The 20012-nt window shown below is 33.4% G+C and overlaps 1 protein-coding gene across 3 annotated transcripts in view; it reads right to left on the minus strand.

The window, feature by feature from the left end:
* CSMD3 (CUB and Sushi multiple domains 3) overlaps nt 1-20012 on the minus strand; it is a 683676-nt gene that overhangs the window by 404692 nt on the left and 258972 nt on the right. The window contains exons 7-8 of one of the 3 annotated variants that reach the window (XM_062568387.1): nt 15999-16313; nt 2988-3065 (exon numbers count right to left, since the gene is read on the minus strand). The exons of 1 other annotated variant lie outside the window; for it this stretch is intronic. In XM_062568387.1, coding sequence (XP_062424371.1) covers nt 2988-3065; nt 15999-16313 — 393 coding nt within the window. The remainder of the gene's footprint in view (nt 1-2987; nt 3066-15998; nt 16314-20012) is intronic. One more of the 3 variants, XM_062568388.1, reaches the window with a different exon arrangement.

Consider the following 20012-nt stretch of genomic DNA (forward strand, 5'->3'; position numbering starts at 1 on the left):
AAAAAAAAAAAAAAAAAAGGTATGGGATTTCACAACACAAGACCAATAGATTCTACAATTTCTTCCAAGAAATGATGCTTGAGAAACTGTCCTGCTTTCTGCATAATGTTCAGCATAATGTTCCATTCTTAAAAATTATTCCATCAAATGCATTTTTAAAGGCTAATTCATGGATTAATTAATATTCATAGAGAAAATTCTAAAGGATTATATTACAGAAAATATCAGTAAAATAATTGCAGTGACACAATTAAAATAACATATTCAACAATAAAAATTCAAAACAGGAAGAGTTCTAGATAGAAGTCATTAAACTGATTTCTCTTCTTAACTTTGATCCCAAATCAGTAATGTATTTAAGAACAAGCTCAAACCCATTCTTATTTCTGCTCATCATTTACATGCTTAAGTGCTTTGCTAAAAACGAATGCAACTTAAATTCAGGATGTTTGTCTCAAAGCTACCTTTTCAGACATAATGCTTGATTTTTCAGTCTACTGAAACACAACTCTCCTGTAGTTCCCCAGATACCGGTCTATATGTACATATAGATCTGTATATGTTTACAGCCCATATAGTTGTATGTCAATGAGCAGTGAAAGGGTTTTCCACAGGAAATAACAGGCTGGTGTGAGGAAGGCATTCCTTCGTGGCCTGAGCATGCAATTGGGATCAGGAAGCCTTAGAGCTCTACTCCAGATTGAAAAAAGTCCCCTCAATGATTTTTTGCTAATCTGAACACTTGCCAAATGAAGTTGATGCATATTCCTTACTATTATACTTTACGATGTGCAAATACCTATGCACATGTGCTGTGTATTTGTTTTTACAAGGGTAAACCTGATAACCATAAGCATTTAAACTAAGCATGTGCATAAGTGCTTGCAGGATCAGGGGCTATGTCTGTGAAATTATTTGTTAAGTGAGGAAAACTGCATTAATGTATATTAGACATCCACGACATTGAATAAAAATAAAATAGGGAAAAGATATACCCATCTTAGTGGTTACAATAATTTTTAAAAATTTTGATAATATAAGATGTCATTTAAAATAGGTATTTACTTATCTTTACTTCCACTAACAGTTACGTGACAGTCATCTTTTTTTGAAGGACCCTATTCTGTCACTGTTATGCAAGTACATATCCAACTGAGATTACACTGGGAATTTAACCTAAAATAAACAACTAAACACATATGCTTTTAATTAAATACTACCTCTTTTGTCTGACCAGCTACCAAACTGATCAGCTAACAAAATGCTGAATTACAAGAAAAAATCTAAGTTATCTTTTTACGACAAGATTATGACTGAATAAAAGTATAAACCAACACTGCTTTCACCTTTGCTTATTCTCGACTCATATCCATAATCTATTCTGCATAAGAAACAAACCAAGATATCAAAGTTTTTAGCTTTTCATGGAATATCACAAAATATTAAGTGATATAAAGATTTCTTATTGAAAATACTGATAGATGAATTTCTTTAATATTGATTTTATAACAATCACATTTGGATATCATGACTGCTACTTCACTATAAATATTATGCAATCCCTACTAATGTTTACATAATGGAATATTTAATGATTTCTGCAATAGGTATTTTTGTAAAGAAAAAAACTATTTCATCAGCCATTCTACTACTGTTTTCTTTTGTAACTATAAAATAGCAGGTGGGGAGTCAGGCAGAGACCTCAATGTTTTTTATGCAATAAACACTACTGGACTTATCTTACTACATTTCTTGTGGCATAACCAACCTAATTTCCAGTCACCCACTGGTTAAAAAAAAAATACCACTTTTTAAAAAATGTCTAGATATAGTTTTCAAATACAACAGAACTGTCTTTCAGAACTATTTAGATTATGCAGTTTACAGAAAAGTTGAATGTGGCCATATGCTGCATTATAAAAAGATGAATGGAAGTTCGGTTTGCTTCATTTTTCTTACTTAGTAAAAGTCCTGCCATTTTATCTAAAAAATCATGACTTATATGTTCACAATTGAAAATCTAAAACCAAAAAATACACTGAAATGTATTTTCTTCAGGAAAGCCACTGCCATGCTAAATTCAGGAAACTGAATCCACTGATGCTTTTGAACAAAAAATTATTGTAAATCTTTCCAGCCTAAGAAGCCTCATAAGTGCATATATTTGTTAAGTCTTCTTCTCTCCTGTGAATAATAATGAAATGTAGTATGAACAGATACATGCTACACATTTAGTCCATCTTTATTTTAACCATTTACTTTTAAATATTTAAAATGTGGTTCTAGTCCAAAACCTAACTCTGTAAAAATGGCATCTTTTTTTGCAACAGATACCCCCTTTAACATATTTAGGGTCGTATCTGTTCAATTTATGTTAGAAAGTTGTCTGACTCTTCGTTATAAGTCAAGCGGGACTCCATCCTCTAAGATGCTGAGTACTTTCAGTTTTTATTTTCTATAATTAAAATAGAAGACACTAAGCATATTCAAGATTTCTAAACTTACATCTTAATCAGTTCAAAATCTCAAAATTAATGAAGAAAAATAGTCTGCAGGAAGTGACATTATGGGTGTTGCTTGAACAAAAACATTGTTGTACTTTTGTATTAGGGAATGGGCCATAGCCTTTTGTGGATAGCAAAAGTTTTCCATTAAAGCAACATCCCCTGACTTCACACCTAAGATTTCAGCTGACATCTGGGAGGCTCAATATTGATTTCTTTGTAAATGCTACAAATTTAACCAGAAATTACTGACAAAATAAACAGAGCGTGCTATGATGCCAGATCTATAGGAAGCCAGCTTTCAGAGTAGAACCATATTTTAAAATTCACCATGCAGATGGAAGAAATAGATTTAAAAATAGAAACAGATTTCAGTTATACTATTAGAAATATATAAACAATTTTGAAAACACATAAACAACACAGACAGCACAAACTTCACTCTTGCACTAGAAAAAAGTAACAAAAAAGGAGTACACTCACAGATAGAAAACTTGTTGCTGTTGTCTTTCCCTGGAAACAATTTAAATCCTCTAGATTTAAAATCTATGGCCTTTTTCACTAGTTAAAAAAAAACAAACAAAAACATGTATCAGGCAATACAGTCTAAAATATTTCATTTCATTTGACAAATTTTATCATGGAAGTATATACAAACTAGAGAACTGTCTATCTAATAAGTTTACGTTATGTATCTATCCATTGAGGAAAAGAAAGTGAAAAAAAATTTACAAAAAGTAAGTATTTAGACTAATTTGTGTACCTGACATAAGAAAGACATTAGACTTGTAATTTATTTTTGTCGCCTATACCTGAAACAAGAATGATGGCAAAAAGGGCTTATTTCCATGCACCATACACAGTTGTGTAAAACATAGTCACACAATTATGGAACATGGAAAATGAAATGATAAAAACGCTTTCTTTAAAAACATTCAATTCTTATCTGGTATCTTTTCTATATTAGGAAGCACTAAAGCTTACACCCACACACAGCCCCCTCAAAAATCCGGAACACTATCATATCTGCTAAGTGAAAACTGAGCAACCTTTAAAAAAATAGTATTATGAAACTCTTGAAAAACATTTTTTGTCTTATTCAACTATCTTTTTTTCCACTTCTAGAGCATTTAAAAGAAAAAAAAAGTGTCATCCACAATATGTTAGTGAAAGTAGACTAAAATCCAAAATATATCCTCAGATCTGTAGTCAGTAGATGCCCATTTAAAAAAGTAACACGTCAATACACAAAACGTTTACATCTTCTGCAGACAGAAAGCAGAAATCTTTTCTTCATGGAGAAAATATTACATTAAATAAGGCATAGTAGGCTAATGTAGTATTTGAACTAAAAGTATTTGGATACAAAATGTAAATTATACTCCACTGTTCTGTTGTTAGCTCTGCGACTGGCCCTCTTTCCTACTTGAAAACCTTCATTTGCAAAATATGACATGGAAGGTCAGTTGTCTCCTAACTCACACCTCATAGCTGAATTATGTCTGTAAAAGCCCCTATTTTGGGATGCTTGGCCTTGCAATAAATGCAGTTAATTCAGGGGAAGTATATACCCCTAATATATTTTTGAAAGAAAGCAACTGAATAAAAAGAGAGTAAAAACAAATTAAACCGATACCAAAAGGAGTAAAGCAAGCATAGTTGCAAGCATAAGAAACTTTCTTTCAATCATTAGACTAAATATCTGTTCTCCCTCATACACACTGCCAATGAACACTGAACCCTATATAAAAAGGGATCCTCTAAACAAAAGTACAAATTAAAACATGGGTTAATTTCCGGTATACTATACTCAAATGACTTTAACAGCTAGATTTATTTACAAGCTACACAGAAGATGCTGGGCACTGGCTACAAGGCAATACTGCTGCTGAAGACGGAGATTCAGAGAACTAGGCATAAGCAAAGCCCTAAACACCAGTCCGACAGAGCAGCAAGATCTGTTTGGATCGCCTGAAACGTAGCTAAGAAAAGGCATTCCCGAGACCTAATGGGAAATTTCAGAGAGCTGTGCACGAGTCTTGCTGAACACGGCATTTAAAACCATCTGGGATTTGTATAACGGTTTGCATTACTTTGCTGAGGGTATTAAACACAGGACTTGTGAAAGATCTTTACACTAACAGAGATGAAACTTCCTTTTTACTGGGTTTTGAATGTTGATTAACTGAACAGTAAGGTATGAATATACTGCCAAGGAACAGTCAGACTAGTGTATTTGGTCCAAGTATACACAGGCACTAAACGGTGCATCAGGCTGCATATGCATGCACATACATTAAAAACAAAAATAAAACAAAACAAAACCTAAATATATTCTTTAATACCTCATAAACTAGATATTACTTTGTAGGGAATCAGTGAGGAAAATGGTGACTGCTCACAAACAGGCTTAGCAAACAGGGGACAGGATTTCCCTTTTCAGGAGGCTCGGAGGACAGGTCCCCGCCAGCAACCACTGCCGCTGAGCACGTCTCAGCTCGCTCGCAAACAGACCCTTTAAGGCTTCGGTTGACCTGGCCTGTTTTAGATACCTAATTTCACATAAAATGAATTTAAACTTATTGCTTATTTCTCTCCATGCAAGTATTTCAGGTATGTTAATTCTACAGACTTGTAAACATGGTCAGACTAATCCGTTTTGGTATTTCAGAAGAGCCAAGAGGCAGGGAAACAGGTAAGTCTAAACCGAGAGGCTGATGCCCTGAGAGCGCAGACCGCAGCAGAAAGCACCAGGCAGTGACACTCAAGTATGCTGCCTTCAGTGACCACAAGGCATCAGCGCTTTGGACTATGCAGTCATACTGCATATGCAAAATCAGTCATGAAACCCCAATCCGCTGTTATGCTGCTTCAGAGTCAACTCCAAAGCAGAACCTGAAAGTTAGAGTAAGGAAAACAAAGTGATCAGAGACCACATTTAACCATGTATTGAAACACTATAATGAATCCACAGTATCTCACTTCAAAATGCTAATCGTGTAACGGGAAGCACTGTAAAAATCTGTTTTAAAGAAAATCAAAATTCATAAAAAGGTATTTGAGGTAACCAACAGTCCATTGTTACAATATAGGAATATAGCAATATGAGGTTTTTAGATCGTCTTTAAAACTACTTTGAAGATCTATGCATTGTAGGTTTTTTTTTTTTTTTTTTTAACTTGTCGATTTAGAAGTTAATAGTTTTGTTTCACTGGGTTTTTTTTATTTTGTTCGGAGAGCAATACATCTCCTTTCTATACACATCTCCAATAGTCAATAACATATTTTTGATCATGTGGCCTGGTGAAGGGTAAAAAGTTCGGTCATAACTTTGCAACACTGGATCACAGATGACATCAGAAAATTTTGAAAACCTGAAAATTATTGAGGCATCCACCTTGGAACCAATGTTTATCACTGTTCACGCTTTTTATTGTCAAACGGTTTTAATGCAGAATTGATGCTGGAGTCCATGTGACTTTTTACAAAGTTACCAGACCCAGTGTATGTGTATTCGTGAACACAAATAATATATAACGACATATAATTCTATGCCAACAGTTAATTTTTTAAGCTTCTAAGAAAGTTCTATATCATGAATTGTAAGCTATTTGCATTATACAGATTAAATGAAATGGCAAATGGGAATCAGGATTTATAAATTTGTGAAATAAGTTAATATTTGTTAGCTTTACATTTAAATATAAATGATTTAAATTTCAAATATCAAAATGGCAATTTAAATTTAACATTGGCTTGAATATGAAGTTAAATAGATGGAAATAATTTTGAATATTTGCTTTGATACCAAATGCAATGTTATTGCTTGACTCTGTTTTTTCAAGGCTTTTTTCATTTCACAATAAGCACCTATGATTAGTTTCAGCCTGTCCTGAAATAATTTCTTTAATTTTCATATTTATCAGAAGTTTTATTTACCCCTTTCCAGTGTGCTTTGGCTATTTAATATTTATTATGCATTATGAACAAACTTCCTTAGCTTCTAGTATCAAGGGTACTAGACACAACTTTAAATCTTTCCTTTAGAAGTACTCATTGAAGTTCAGCTCACTGAAAACCATTACATTCAGAATTTTGATTTTATCGATTTTGAAATAAAGTAAAAGAGAATGCCTTGTTCTTATTTTACTGGGCATAATCGAGGCGACTCAAGGAGCCAGTACCAGCATCTATCACCGAAAAATCAGTCATCTTATTTCCTAGTCTACTAATCCATTCTTTTACAGATACACTTCCAAGATTCGTGTCCAAATTATTACTTTCACGGTAGATATACTTTAAAATATATCTGGAAGGGTCAGTGCATTGCAAAGGCACTCAGCTCTTTTGAAAGTTTCTCATTTAACTGAAGACATACTTGGAAAGAATAGCTTAATACCAATATCCTATGCACTTGTCATGTATACTTTTGATGAATACATATTCAGAAAATCCTTCTCTCAGAAGCACAGTATGAATCTCAGCGAACTGGCCAGTATTCTGCTATTATCCTCGGTTCTGTGGGGGACATGCGTAAGTTCTACATTAGTTTTATTGCTGAGATCAGCTAGGGTCAATATGGAGAATAAGAGGCGGTTTTTACAAATAACAATGAATTTTAACCTAAGTTATATTTATAACTTCTGATTGATTCAGTCATTCCTTTAGTGATGTAAAGTGAAAATACTGATAAACTCCAGGTTTAAAAACAAACCTATTTTGTTCAAAGTTGTCCGAATATTGAACAGTTCTTACCTGCTGATTCACTGCCATACACAAGATGTTTAAGACTGGCACTAGTTCTCTGAAATTTCTCTTTGACAAAGACATTGTCTCAGTATATCAACAGCTTTTGAAATTCCCTCCGCTTACTTCAAAAATAAAATCAAACCAAGAAATCAATCTGATCACCCACAGAAGTGCATACACTTTCAAACAAAAAATAACTTCTACAATGTATTTACAGAGCATTACAGGAAGCAGAAGGTGGATTTTTTTTATTTTTCTGTTTCAGGTACACACACACTAAGTAGTTTCAGACAGGCCAGAACAGCCTCAGAAGCATTAGGTGGCAAGAAAGAAGAAAAGTGTTTAAGTCTGAACTCTGCTTCAATTTATCAATACTACAGCTCTACCCACGTTCTACAGAGGTTTCCTGACTTAGCTATTCGCCTGCAGTAAAGTTTAGCCCCTTTGGCAAAGCAGGAAGATATAATGCACATCGACGAACCCCATCAGACTGATAATGATTTATGCCTCTTTTAACCCACGGCACCCTGGTGTAAATAACAGTAGAAGAAGGTGGCAATTAAAACTACAGTTCTCAATAGGAACATAACAAACTAATTCAGAATCAAAGAAAGACAGACTAGCAATAACAAAATAATTTTTAATATCATCTCCAAAAAGTAGAAACCAGTATTTAAACACTATTAATATTTAAAATGAAGAAAATCTCAGACATTTCTGACATGTAAAGAGGTACAAACAAAGATCTGGACAATCACTGACTCCTGAAAATTTCAGTATCTGCTGAAGGTCGGAAGGGCTTGCAGCGGCTACTCTTTCTAAAGAAAGTGTCAAGGACCTGGTATGTTCTGGATTTCCCACATTTGGTGCTTGGGAGCAGGATACTTCCAGCTCAACAGGGCTATATGTAATTCATCGTTGTGCGCTCTAGAAGTCAATCTGCATGCACAGCAGATCCACAGCAGCCTGAAGGCATTAAACTTACTATTCATGTCAGGTCAGTTCCGCTTTTTTGTGCACACTTCATGTTCACTGGGTATGTAATGCAACTGCATTAATCCAGAATTTTGAAAGTCTGACAACAGGTGATACATCTCTAGACACCTCGAGATTACCACTTAAAGCGGTTTATTGCACAAAGCAGAAAAAAATTGAAGATATAATAAGTTATTTACTTTTTAGGTACCTTAGGCTTCACAAAATTATATTAAAAATCTCTTTATCTAAGGAATACATAAATAAACATCAGTGTGAGCCAGTACACTGACTAACAGAGCACTATCTTCTAGGCCTTTTTGTACCATGAAAGTTGGCATTAGAGGACATGAATTTTCAGCTGTCTCTATAGCACAGTGTCAATTCCGCAGGTTCAAGATTGCTTAAATATGAAGACCAATTCAGAAACTGATCAGACTATACGGTAGTGGATAACCCAATTTTAGCACTTTTTAATTTTCACTTAAGTGAGTCAGCCTTAGTTTCTCTATTATTACTCCCCATGCACCTTACTTTAAATCCAGTAAGAATAGCCCCAAAGTCTCACGGTCAAAGCAGACTATAAAGTTTTCTGCTTCAAATTACTGCATCTGCTAGCCCAACATGCAACAAATACTTGTTTCTAGATCCGAAGGTGTTTCTAAAGAGATATGATGGTGCACAATGAATAAAATATAATGACTGCAATAGTGAAAAGAACTTTCTGACTCCTTACAAAAAGTAGAGATGTTTAAATGAAGCTGTGGCTCACTATCATATACAGAATTAAAAAATAAGACTATTCATTTTCTTTCGGGCATCTTATTTCAGCTGACAAGAGGCTCTATTTTAGTGCTAACTCCTCCCCACAGCCAAAAACATTTATTCAGAATGGAAGAAAATGCAAATAAGAATAAATGTAAAATCCCTTCCATAAAATGAAATGCTCTGATAACTCAGTGAATATAATTATATACTTCAAGAAAACCTGCCATAGGGATATGATTCTAACATAATGTATGCATTTTACATTTATATTTTGATTTTATTTTAATATGATGCATTTCCATTTTAATTATGCAAATATTCAGTTCATTTTTTGCATTCATAGATGAAAACCTATGACAATTTCCTGAGAACAGAACTGTGTATGATATAAGCTATGTACAATCTAATATGCATTTGAAAATTTCTCATTGGGTTCTTATCTCAGTTAAAAATACACTAATGTGTTGCTGAAAGGAAAAAAAAAAATAGAAGTCCTCTCTCCTTGCCTGAAAAATGTGATTAACATAGCACAGAATGGGAATTCCAAGAGTTACTGCTATACTTTATTTGCCAACAAAATTGTATGAACACTTCCACTTTACTATCTTTTCCACTAAAACTTTTAAAAATATTTTACTTCCTTAGGTAAGTCCTAACTAATACAAAGAATTTTGTATAACAAAGTAATGCAATTATGATACGAAATATATAAAATGAGATAAAAAAATGTTGATAGAATAAGAACAAGTCCTGACCTAAGATTGACGATGAAATATATTAAGCTTATACAGTCTTTAAAATGGTTAAGATTACAGCTTTTCTATAGTATTATACATTACTCTCTATTCTACACTATACTGTATTCTACATTATATGTATCTCAAATCTAATTTGAAAAATACTTACTTAAAAATACTTTTAAACTGTATGTTTTATAAGTAATGTATAACTACATTAATGATAAATTATTTTTCACATTCTAACTGCTATGCATTAGTACTGTATTTGTTTTACAGTAACATTATGGCCAAGATAACAAAACTTGAATTACAAAGGGAAAATAATGACACAACATGTCCATGGACAAATATTAATTACGGAAGTAAACATGAATAATAAAATAGAGAACATTAAAGAACTGCAGAAATTGCAATCAACAAAATAAAGAAGAGATGTGCAGCATAAAGTTGACTGGAATGTATAAAAAGCAATGTTTCAGTTGAAGTGTTACCACAGTTCAATTCTTCAAATCAGTAGGCTATAGAAAAACAATTCACATAAACATAATTGCAAGAAAGCTCTATCAGCATGTCTATTTATTTCCAAAATTATGCTATTATAAGTAATGACTATGTAATCTAAAGGAAAAATCTACAGTCAACATGAAGTATTATATTGGCATTGTAAGATTTTCATTAAAAGCAAGAAAGGAAAATTCAAGAAGTCTGGTCAGCTTCTTACTTCAACAGCTGATTCTAGGGCTCAGAGTCAATGTGCATTACTAATCAATCAACATGCAAAACAGCATCTTGTCTGTTGAGGAAATTGCTGTTTAAAAAGAAAGAAAATAGTACACTACCTCCAATTATTTGCTGATAAAAGTTAGCAAATGAGTACCTCTTTATCAAAGAATTATGAGTAAAAATAATAATTTTATGACTTCAGACATCCTAAAATCTTCATACCATGACAACTCTTGCCACTTAACATAGAATTCCGCAAAACCTAATCTCATTTCAGAAATTCCCCAGGATGTGCACAGGACACATCAGTAAAGGAGATTCAAGACTTACTTAGTACCTTTCCCATATCATTTATCTATCCTGCATATTTCCTTACAGATGCACATCAGACTAACAGGGATTTTCTCCAAAAGAATTCCCATTCCTGTCACCAGCTGAACCACACTAGCACAGCTTTCTACATAAGAAGGGCTCACAGTGGCGACTTGAATATGTAAATATAATATGGTCTCAAAAAAAGAGCAGGATCTCCTATTCTAGACACTGGTAGTTATTTTAGAGGGATAAACAATAGGGATAGCCACAAAAAAGTGTACATGACTCATTTTTTTCTCCCCTCTCACCCTTCTAATTAATCTAGATTGGAGTATTGGACAAAAACTGATCTCCTTTCCCAAGACTTCTTTGAAATAACTTCTAAGTTTACATGTCTCTGTTACACTAATGAGCATCTCTTGGAATGTTACTGATTATTTTTGCCAAAAATAACTTTTAAAAAAGCCTATAAATTATCTTACTTTTACCTCAAAATAAAATATATTCACTTTCTGTCCCTTCAGACTCATATTATTATACCTCTGGGTTTCACTCATGACATAAAAAAAACAGGACCTACGCATATTGATTTCTTACTAAATTCTATAAAAGCAGCTCTTCAGAAAATTTCTTCCCACATCACCCCTTCCTCTCCCTGCTCTTCTTCTAAGTAAAAACTACAGAATTTTGGATGTATCAGTGTTTTCTATCAGATTCTTTAAAAGGCTGTATCAAATAATCACATACTGATCTCTATCATTCCCTGAATCTTCAGGAAAAAAAAAAAAAAAAAAAAAAAAAAAGTAGAGTTAAATAACTCTATCTTAAACCCATTTGTTTTAAAAAAGAGAGTTTCTTTAGCATTCTATTTAATTCCTTTCTCTTTTAATTTTATATTATATTTTGGGTCTGTTTACGTTGTTAACAATTTTCTTGAGAACTTGAGAACAAACCTTAAAAATCCTCTTTCCTACCATCATAAACTCTCCTTTAAAACATAGCAATGGGAAATACTGGCTTAATAAGAAACATTCAGTAGCAACTTTTTTTCTCTCTCTGAAACATTTTTTCCTGGTTTCTACGAAGATACTATATTAAGTCAAATGTCAAAAAGCATGAGATAAGGTGTGTGATATACAAATGTTTTAAAAGAAGAAAAGGGAAAAAATAGGGGAATTAAAACAGTTTGGTAAGAAAGTTGGATAAAACAGAAGAGCTGAAAAGTCTGGGAAAGAAAATAGACTGGAGACATCAAGAAAAGGAAAAATAGATTTTTTTGAAAAACAAATAATCAGGGGGAAAGATCAAATATGTATCTATACTTTAATCCCCAAACTGAATGCATATCCATGGTAATATGATTACAACATTATAAATGTTTAGAGACATTTCTGCTTTTTAGATGGAGAAGTTCAGAGCAATGAAGTATGTCGGAATTCAAAGTTCCACTGAAAATAAATGAGCTTGAATTCAAATTCAAAAGCACTAATAGCACTACTAAACACTGAATTCTGAGTGTATGAGACATACAGTAGAAAACAGCAAAAATGACAGGTTGTTTTCTACTCAAGTAATTATAATCACAGTACTTACTAGTAACTGTGCTGTAGTAGCCACAATAATGCTGGGTGTTTGGAACTTCTCAAATTAAATGCCTGAAAGCAAGTGTTTGTGTGTCTCCTTTTCCTCCTTGTCCTCTGAGCAGAGGAAGAGATGTACTTTGCTGAGCTTGAATCTTTGGTTCCATCACAGCAAAGGATCCAAAAGATTCCACATTTCTCTTCTAGATATCGTATCTTAATATATTCTTGCACCGACCAAGTTGCAACCTGAAAGTAGTTAAACTCTTCATCCTTCATCTAATCTTTCCTCCTATCAGAAGCCCTCATTGTTCCAATAATAAGAAAAATTCTTCTAATCTTTTTCCCTAAAATACCTACATAGGTATTACATACTCATTTGTGTTTATTTAAGTTCTCCACAGACTGGCATTTTCCCTGAAACATCTATTGCACTTTTCTATTGTAAGATGGGATGATCAGAACAATGTAAAGCCATCACTCATCGTTTATTCACCTGACTCAGTCGAAACTCTTTTTGATGAGGGCCTGTAATCACACACAGTATTCCACATGAGATCTCACTGCTTCCTTACACAATGATATTTGTACTTCCCTATTTCTAATGGAAACATTTCATCAAATGCTGCTAGGGTTCCTTTCTCCTTTTTTAAATTACCAGATTAGAAAGTCTTTCTCCCATCTGTCATTTCCAACTAAAAGGGTAGAGGAAAAATTCTTCAGCCAGCCTTTGACACACCATGCAATTATTCATTAATTCCAAGTAGCAAGTACAGCAGACTAATTTCCAACTAGTAGTTTAGTTTTAGATAGAGACCTTTAGTTCCTTCTCTAGTGCACTTGGAAAAAATCAGTTTAGTATCACAAAAAGTATGATTAATGTTTACTGATTTTGCAAGATCTTATAGAACAACCATACAGAAGCCAACAACTGGACTTTATTCTATAGTTATCATTTTGCATCAATGACGACATATCATAAGACATAGCACTATTCAGATCTCACCACCAACCTTCTCAAAAAAGTCTACAGTGAGGACTGTATGTACTGTACACTTTTACCATTAAAAACATGTATACTTTTTCCATTAAAAGCATATACATATGTGATTCAGTACGTTTTAGTAGATTATATTTAGCATATTAAGTTTTATCATTTCAAGAGTGAATCATTTGCATAGACTTGGAAGCATAATTCTTACAGTATGATTAATAATACAAAATAATTCTGTATTTTCAGAATATAAACTATTCTGGAAACAACAGAAACTATTCTATTGTTTCTGTTGGAAACAATAGAAACTACTGGTTAATACCTATCAAACTGAGAAAAAAGTTATGAAAGGAATTTACATAAACTTCTCAAGTAGCTCTTATAAATGGTTCTATAGGAATTACTATGCAGGACAAGACAAGCAGGTTATATACTTTTGGATACATTTCACTATCAAAGACAGACTAAAATATTTCAGTGGAAAAAAAATGAAATTCAACAAAAGCATCTGTAGATTATCTGCCCATAATGGAAATTTCTTCCAGTCAGTTAATGACAGTCTCACATTCACAAATATTCCTTCAAAAGATGGCTACATCTTTCTCATGAGAAAAAATTATATGGGAGATCACTAGTATTTATTTAATTATGCAATTAAATAAATTTAGCATGTTTCCACAGCTAGTGTAAGCATGCTGTCATGGTGATCACCACCAAGTAGAAATGGTAATTTTGTACTCAATATATGAATACCCACTCCAGTGGGTTCAATGTGTTACACAGGTATGATACAATAAAATCATGTTTAGAGAATGTAGCAAAATAAAGGCTAGCTAGCAAAACATGCTAGCAAAACATGTGGCATGAGGAAACGAACTACACACAGGTTTGTTGCAAGATCTCAGCTTTGTTCTCTACTAAGATCTATAAAAGGAAGACTGGCTTTATTTGTTCATGTGTTGTGCATTTTAGTATTACTTTAGTATATAAAAGAGAAGGACTATAGCATTATTTTAGCAGAATCTTGGTGTCTCATTCATTTTTCTTCTAATGCGATGTTTTGTACTTTAATATAACAAACTAATTCAGAAATATGTGCCTTTTATACATATTAGATTAAAGGGCAGGTCAGAGAAGAAAAGGACAGCAGGAAAGCAATGGAGAGGGCCCTGCTGTCCAGCGATGACAAACAAGAGAGAGAAGAAACTGCATGTTTATCACTGCCAAATTACCTCACTCTCATATATCTACATTAGAACAGATTCTAAAAGACCCTCATATACTCCCTCACAACTGAAAATAAGCCTGTTTTCTCTGTTTTAACTTGACCAAAGGTGTTCTTAAGGAAATCCCTAGCCACCTATCAACATCACCAAATTCTGTTAATACTCACCAACCTATTTCAGGTTGGTGAGTATTAATTGAAGAAATACAACGGGAACATAAGCACCTATTTAGTACTTTAGTAGTTTCATATGCAAATCAACCATAGTGTTCATTTTTTCAAGTCACCCAATTTAAAAGAAATAAGATTTCCAAATTCTGTAGGGCTGCAGCTCTTCTGCTTTCAGTAAGTGTAATCTCTTCATTTAAGTAAATGAAGCTACATTGATTTATGCTAGGTATCTAGGAGTTTCCAGTAGGAAAATAGATTCCAAGATAAAGAAGTCTTTGCAAAGTATCAACCATATAATGAGACATCTGCAAATTGTTTCTGCTATAAAAGATGTTCCTCTTCAACATATTTGTGTTTACAAGTTATTCTTCCACAACAGATTAACATGAAACAATAGACTAGCACATAATAACAAATAGTATTTGATAACATTCACCTACAACATTAATCTACTCCTTACATGAACTTCAAGTTGTTTGTGGAAGTAAAACCATATGACATGCAATCTGTTTGTGAATGTCTGTTCAGGTTATATTAAGACATCTCAGTATTACAGTTTCTTAGCTGGAATTTCAGGCATTGTCAGTTACCTTTAAACACGGTATCTCATTCTTGTTTATATTCCAAATGTTGCTCATTATTAATACTTTCACATATGGACTAAAATATCTGAATATAGGAATATGACCCATCATTAGCTTTAATACTAAAATACTTTCCACTGAATTCCCTACTGCTCTAAACTTTGCTTCATTCACTAACTTTATGTTTAAGAAAAACAAATGGTTGCTGAAGGTTGAATCAGAAGGAAGATCGATACATCTGCATCACTGGTTAGTTTAGAAGAAAACAGCTATTTATAAAGTACATTTTTTATGCTATGGTCGATTATATCTAAATAATGCAGCACCAGAGAATATTTTTATTCTCAATTCTCTAAACTTTATCAGATCTCACTAACATTAGGCTTGATCATGAAATATAATCATATAAGCTATAGAAAGAAAAACTGAAGAAACTTCTTTGATCTTTCTCTTTGCCATCTTATAATTTAAATTAAACTATTCTGCCAGCATTATTATTAGTTTCTTTTTCCATCTATCTGCCCCTCTAGAACTCAGTTTTAGCCAGATTTAATCCTTTTCCCATTTGGTTCAATTACACTTCCTGAATTTGTGCCTGACTTTTCACTTTTAGATTATACAACATATTTTTCCACAACTACATGGGCACAAGTAAAATAATATCCAATACCTCTATGAGTAACAACTGCAAGTTCTTTAGTTCTTTCTATCTGCTCAGCATTTCTTGGTCCTCTTCTTGTGCTTTGTAAGATTGCTTGATGAAGAGAGAGTGCTTCTTTGGAAGTGGCCGATTCCAGAACTGATTTTCTTAGATTCATAGCTTGCACTTGTTGCTCTTCAGAAGGTTGTCTATGGACGGTCACTGCAGTGACACTGGATACAGTAACATCAGCAGATGTGCTAGCAACAGTAATAGCACCAGTAGTGGCCGCAATACTCTCCTCTAACTCACCAGTGGAGGCAGTTTTGATCAAAGTGGAAGAACCTGTGGGACACACAGTAGCACTGGATGCTAACTTTTTCTTTTGAATTGTTGTTTCCTGATCAACCTAAGAGATTAAATTTCCCTCTGTTTAACATAGTAAAGACAACTGACATGAAAAGAGGAAAGTCAATATTGCTTTATTTAAAAATTCAAAGTAATCTGAACATTTCTTAATGCTAGTGAACATTTTGCAACTATAGTGATACTACACATTTAGTTTTAAATATTCTGCAAGAAGTGCAATACAGTATTACCTTGTTTACCAATCAGAATGACAGCACGTAATTGCCAGCCCTACAAATTCAGTCCTGAACACAGTACGCTTAAAGCAAAATACACAACTATTAAATGAGGCCCCAAGAGTAGAACAATGAAAAACACCCTAGCCAAGATAATACAGCAGCATTATACAGCAACCTATGTAGTGGGCAATGCTTTGGTACTCCAACAGATAATAGGCCCATCAAATAAATTCATACATTCCATTCCTTCCAGCAAAGCTTGACAGAGCCCTAAATGCTCAGGAAAGTACTTAGACTTGATACAAAGGCACAGGTAGATGGACAGTAAAGGTGAAACATTAACAAAATAAAATCTATGTAATTTTTTTTTTTTTTTTGTATTTTATATTGGACAGAAGCTTCAATTAATGTACTGCATATGTAACTCCCTGCAAAAAAAAAAAATAAAATAAAGATCATTTTATCCTCTCCCCCAAAAAACACACACAAAAAAAACCCAAAACCTACTCCATAAAATGTTTAATGAACAAAAAATTTGTCTGTGCTCTGCTTGAGAAAACATCTGTAAGCTACACTTCTAACTCATGTAATAACTGAATTAGATAAGCCACAAAGGACTTTTACATTATATTACTCCTGTTCCTATCATTGCCCATCCCCCAGATTTGACTGCAGATGTTTGGAGGTCATGTCTCCCATTTGCAAGAACATCTACCACAGTGGCAAATCCATCTTGACTGGAATGAATAAATGACTGGGAAAAGTATAATAAAAGGAATAATAAAAATTACTATACACAAAGTTGATGTACCTTACACTAGTATCTTTATAATATAGCTGTTTCATTCCATATTAATTAAGTGCCTCTTCAATAGTTTTTCAAGAAACAACATGCCATCCTTCTCCTTTTTCTCCCTAGCTGTCTTCTCACAGACTTTTAGAGTTGTTCTTTAAATGTAATAGGTGATGACAGGATGGAAACAATACCACTTTTCTGCAACGTTACAAGAATATGTACACTAAAAAATGGAAATTAGACTACCAGTGAAAGTTGGCTTATACAGTATCTTTCATGCACGAGGTATATCAACTCTCTTCACAAAATTATCAAATGTATAAGCAAATGGAACAGAACCTAAATATTAAAAATACACAGTCTTGATAATAGTCTATTTTATTCGCTGCTGAAATTTAGGCTGAAAAGGTTTTTATTCTGCTATATTATTAAAAATTGTTACCAAAAAAAAATTAAATTTCAAAAAGACAACAAATATGGCTATTTGGTATGGTATATATTATTTTTGCTGTCATACACTCAATGCCTCAATATCTATTCTGCAGTACAGCATTTCTAAATCATGCAGTGGTAGTTCACACTGCATGGCTGAACAGCCTTATGTGCACTGGATAACACCTCAGGTTTATCTGTGAAAAACAGAACCATGAACCTTCTGGTAGAGAACAAAATATCCTAAACTAAAACCAACTTACTGGCCCATGACAATCAGTATAACATAAGTAACTAAAATAGAACTTAACATATGTTTCATTCTTTACTTCAGAATAAAAGGAAGAAAATAGCCATAACTCTGAATAATATCAAAAGACTATCCTATTTACGATTCACAATACAATAAATCGTGACAGAATGATATCAAGATTAAAGCATAGAAAATACAAGGGTGTGACCAAAAGATATTTTGGAACATGATAATGTTGAGTAAAATAAATAAGGAAACAAAATTTACTGTACGTTACATAACTATTATTTTAAAAGTAAAATCTAATAGGACGCATCTTTGTCATGCAAGCTAATGTACAAAAACAGGCAGTCACCAGCTCCCAGTATCAAGCTCAAAGCAAAATTATATTCAGAAGCTGAGTCATATGACATGTTATGTCCTAGAGCTTTAAAGATGTACAGTGCTTTAAAGAAAAATGAAAACAAGTTAAGAGAAAGTCCATCTAAAAAGAAAGCAAAAAAAAAGCGATACGAATACCACTCACTTAAAGCTTCAAATCTTATACTCTTACACAGTGAAAACTCCTATACTACTTTACTACAAAGCGAAACACCATACTTGTTATGCTGCCACATCCATTTACACTACAAAAAAAAAAAAAAAAAAAGATTTATACAGAAGGTCAGCAAAAGGTGAACAGAGTAGCATCTGACTTACACAGATTTTAGGACAAAATAAATGTTCTATGTGAACAATCTAGTAACTGTAAGCTACTATAGAAAACCAATATATTGCTATTTCCCTAAATGTCATTTATAATTTATAAAAGCATAAACTTTAGAGTCCTAATATGGTATGAAAGTTGAGGCCAATTGCAACACCTGTGTACGGGCAATACAGTATACTCTCCACTTCAATCATTCACAGTAATATGGTCAGATTTCAGCTAGTCAAAGAGAACTATCTGAAAAATAGTAATTTCTGATATTATGTGATAGGAAAAAAACCACACAGTATTTGCCCTAAATATTCTGGTAAAAATTTGACAAATTTGCAATGTGAATGTTAACAAGAAAGAAGAAAGGAAAACTGACTCTTGTTTTTTGGATAAAGTTCAATGAACAATTTTCCATCAGCTGAAGCCCACTCAGAGACAGGGCATCACTTCCTAACTCACAATTAGCAACTGAGTGAATGTGAGGCTTGAGGAGCTGCCACGCTGCTGCTTGGGAGGAAGCATTAAGGCTGGGGAGGCAAGAAGGAGCAGTTCAGAAGAAAGGGAACCTGATGGACCCAGACCAAAGCGGTCTGAGAACAGCAAGTGAGCCTCTATGGCAAGAGAGCTGATTAAAACCATGAGAACTGAGGAGACTCCATGTGTCAAATTAGACTGCTTAAGTAAGTGAGGAAAGCTTTGACGCAGTACTTGCACATGAGAAGGGTCAACTAAGTAGAAGAAGATCAAGCTGATGCTCCATGCAGCAACTCAGTTCGGAACACTAGTCTGAATGAACTATTGCTCAGAAGTGTTGTAACAGCTAAAACTTTGGATAATGCAAACATAAGGAAGACACATAAGCTTTCTATTTATGTAGGAGTGGAGGTTGCTCATGATTGTAAGATCATTTTTAGTCAAGAAAAGAGGCAAGGGCCTTTGACATTTGCCTGAGACAAAGCTCCAGAAATAGATAATGAATCTGTGCTAGAGGCACAGATTTGCATATGCAATATGCTACAAATACACACGGGGTTCCTTTTGTGAACATATGATAGAAAATGAAATTTACCCCAGATAAACTCATAGTGGAAGTTAATCTAATGAACTGATGCTGAAAAAGTAACCACTGAGGGGGAAAAATAACTGGGGAGAGTATGAATACCTCTGCCCACTCTGTATAAGTTTTGACCAGGGAAAATTTTAAGGTAAAAAGTAATAATCTAATACAATGGAAATATATGTATTGAAAAAGATTTTCTTCTAATTTTAGAAATCT

Source organism: Rhea pennata, chromosome 2 (assembly GCF_028389875.1).
Source record: "Rhea pennata isolate bPtePen1 chromosome 2, bPtePen1.pri, whole genome shotgun sequence".
NCBI lineage: Eukaryota > Metazoa > Chordata > Aves > Rheiformes > Rheidae > Rhea > Rhea pennata.